The sequence below is a fragment of the Penaeus monodon genome, chromosome 15, assembly GCF_015228065.2.
Source record: "Penaeus monodon isolate SGIC_2016 chromosome 15, NSTDA_Pmon_1, whole genome shotgun sequence".
Taxonomy (NCBI): Eukaryota; Metazoa; Arthropoda; class Malacostraca; order Decapoda; family Penaeidae; genus Penaeus; species Penaeus monodon.
The window spans coordinates 26131315-26132279 of NC_051400.1; the positions used below are offsets into that span (position 1 = coordinate 26131315).

At 64.2% G+C, this 965-nt stretch overlaps 1 protein-coding gene across 1 annotated transcript in view; it reads left to right on the forward strand.

Moving 5' to 3' along the window:
• The first annotated feature begins 10 nt into the window (after positions 1 to 10).
• The window catches only part of LOC119582284 (vegetative cell wall protein gp1-like), a 1569-nt gene continuing 614 nt past the window's right edge, over positions 11 to 965 (forward strand). Inside the window, exon 1 of the mRNA XM_037930501.1 lies at positions 11 to 950. Within this exon, the coding sequence (XP_037786429.1) occupies positions 11 to 950 (940 nt within the window). The remainder of the gene's footprint in view (positions 951 to 965) is intronic.

Consider the following 965-nt stretch of genomic DNA (forward strand, 5'->3'; position numbering starts at 1 on the left):
CCGGGCCCCTATGCCCTACGCATACGGATACGACGTCGGTTCGCTGGACGCCCAGAACCGCCCCGTCAATTTCGGCCACGTGGAAAACAGCGCGGCCGACGGAACCACCTCCGGCCGCTACTACGTCAGGCTCCCAGACACGCGGCTCATGATCGTCGACTACGTCAGCGACAGCAGAGGCTTCCACCCCACTTACACTTTCCAGGGCCAGGCGGTACAGCCGCAGCCCGCCCGCACCCCAGCCGGCGGCCAGAGTGTCGCCTCTGCGCCTAACAGATTGTACATCGCACCGGCTCGGGGTGGCTCTGCTGCCACTCAGCCTGCCTCTCCTGCACCAGCTCCTGCTCGACGCCAGCCTTCCCTTGCACCTACTCGGCCTGCTCCAGCAGTGACAGCACAGGCAACTCAACCTTCACCTGCTTCCCTTAGGTTTCCATCTGCCTCTCCTGCCTCTGCCATTCCAACACAGGCTCCTCAGCCTTCTTCAGTGCCTGTTCAAACTCCCACAAATGTTCAGGCTCCTCGAACTTCCCCTGTTCCTGCTCGATCCCAGGCTCCCCTTCCTGCTCCGGCACAGAGCCCTTCGGCCGCAGTTCCTTCACCTGTCCCGCAAGCCAGTCCTGCCCTCGCTCCTGTGGGACGTCAGCCTGCTCCTCCTGCTCCTCCTGCTCCTCCTGCTCCACAGATCGCTTCTGCTCTCCCTGCCCAAGTCTTCTTTGTCCCCGCTGTAAGCCAGCCCGGCTTGCCTGCCCCTGTGCCCGCCCCACAGCCCTCCCCCGCTCCGGTTAGAAGCCAGTCGGCTCTCCCTTCCCCTGCGCCGGCCCCCCAGCCTCCCACGGTCCTTGCCAGGACTCAACCTGCCTCCCCGGCCCCTCTACAGCTTGCTCCTGCAGCAGCGCTCCAATCTGCCTCTGCTAGAAGCCAGCCTGCTCTCCCTGCTCCTGCTAGAAGTCAGCCAGTCTTTA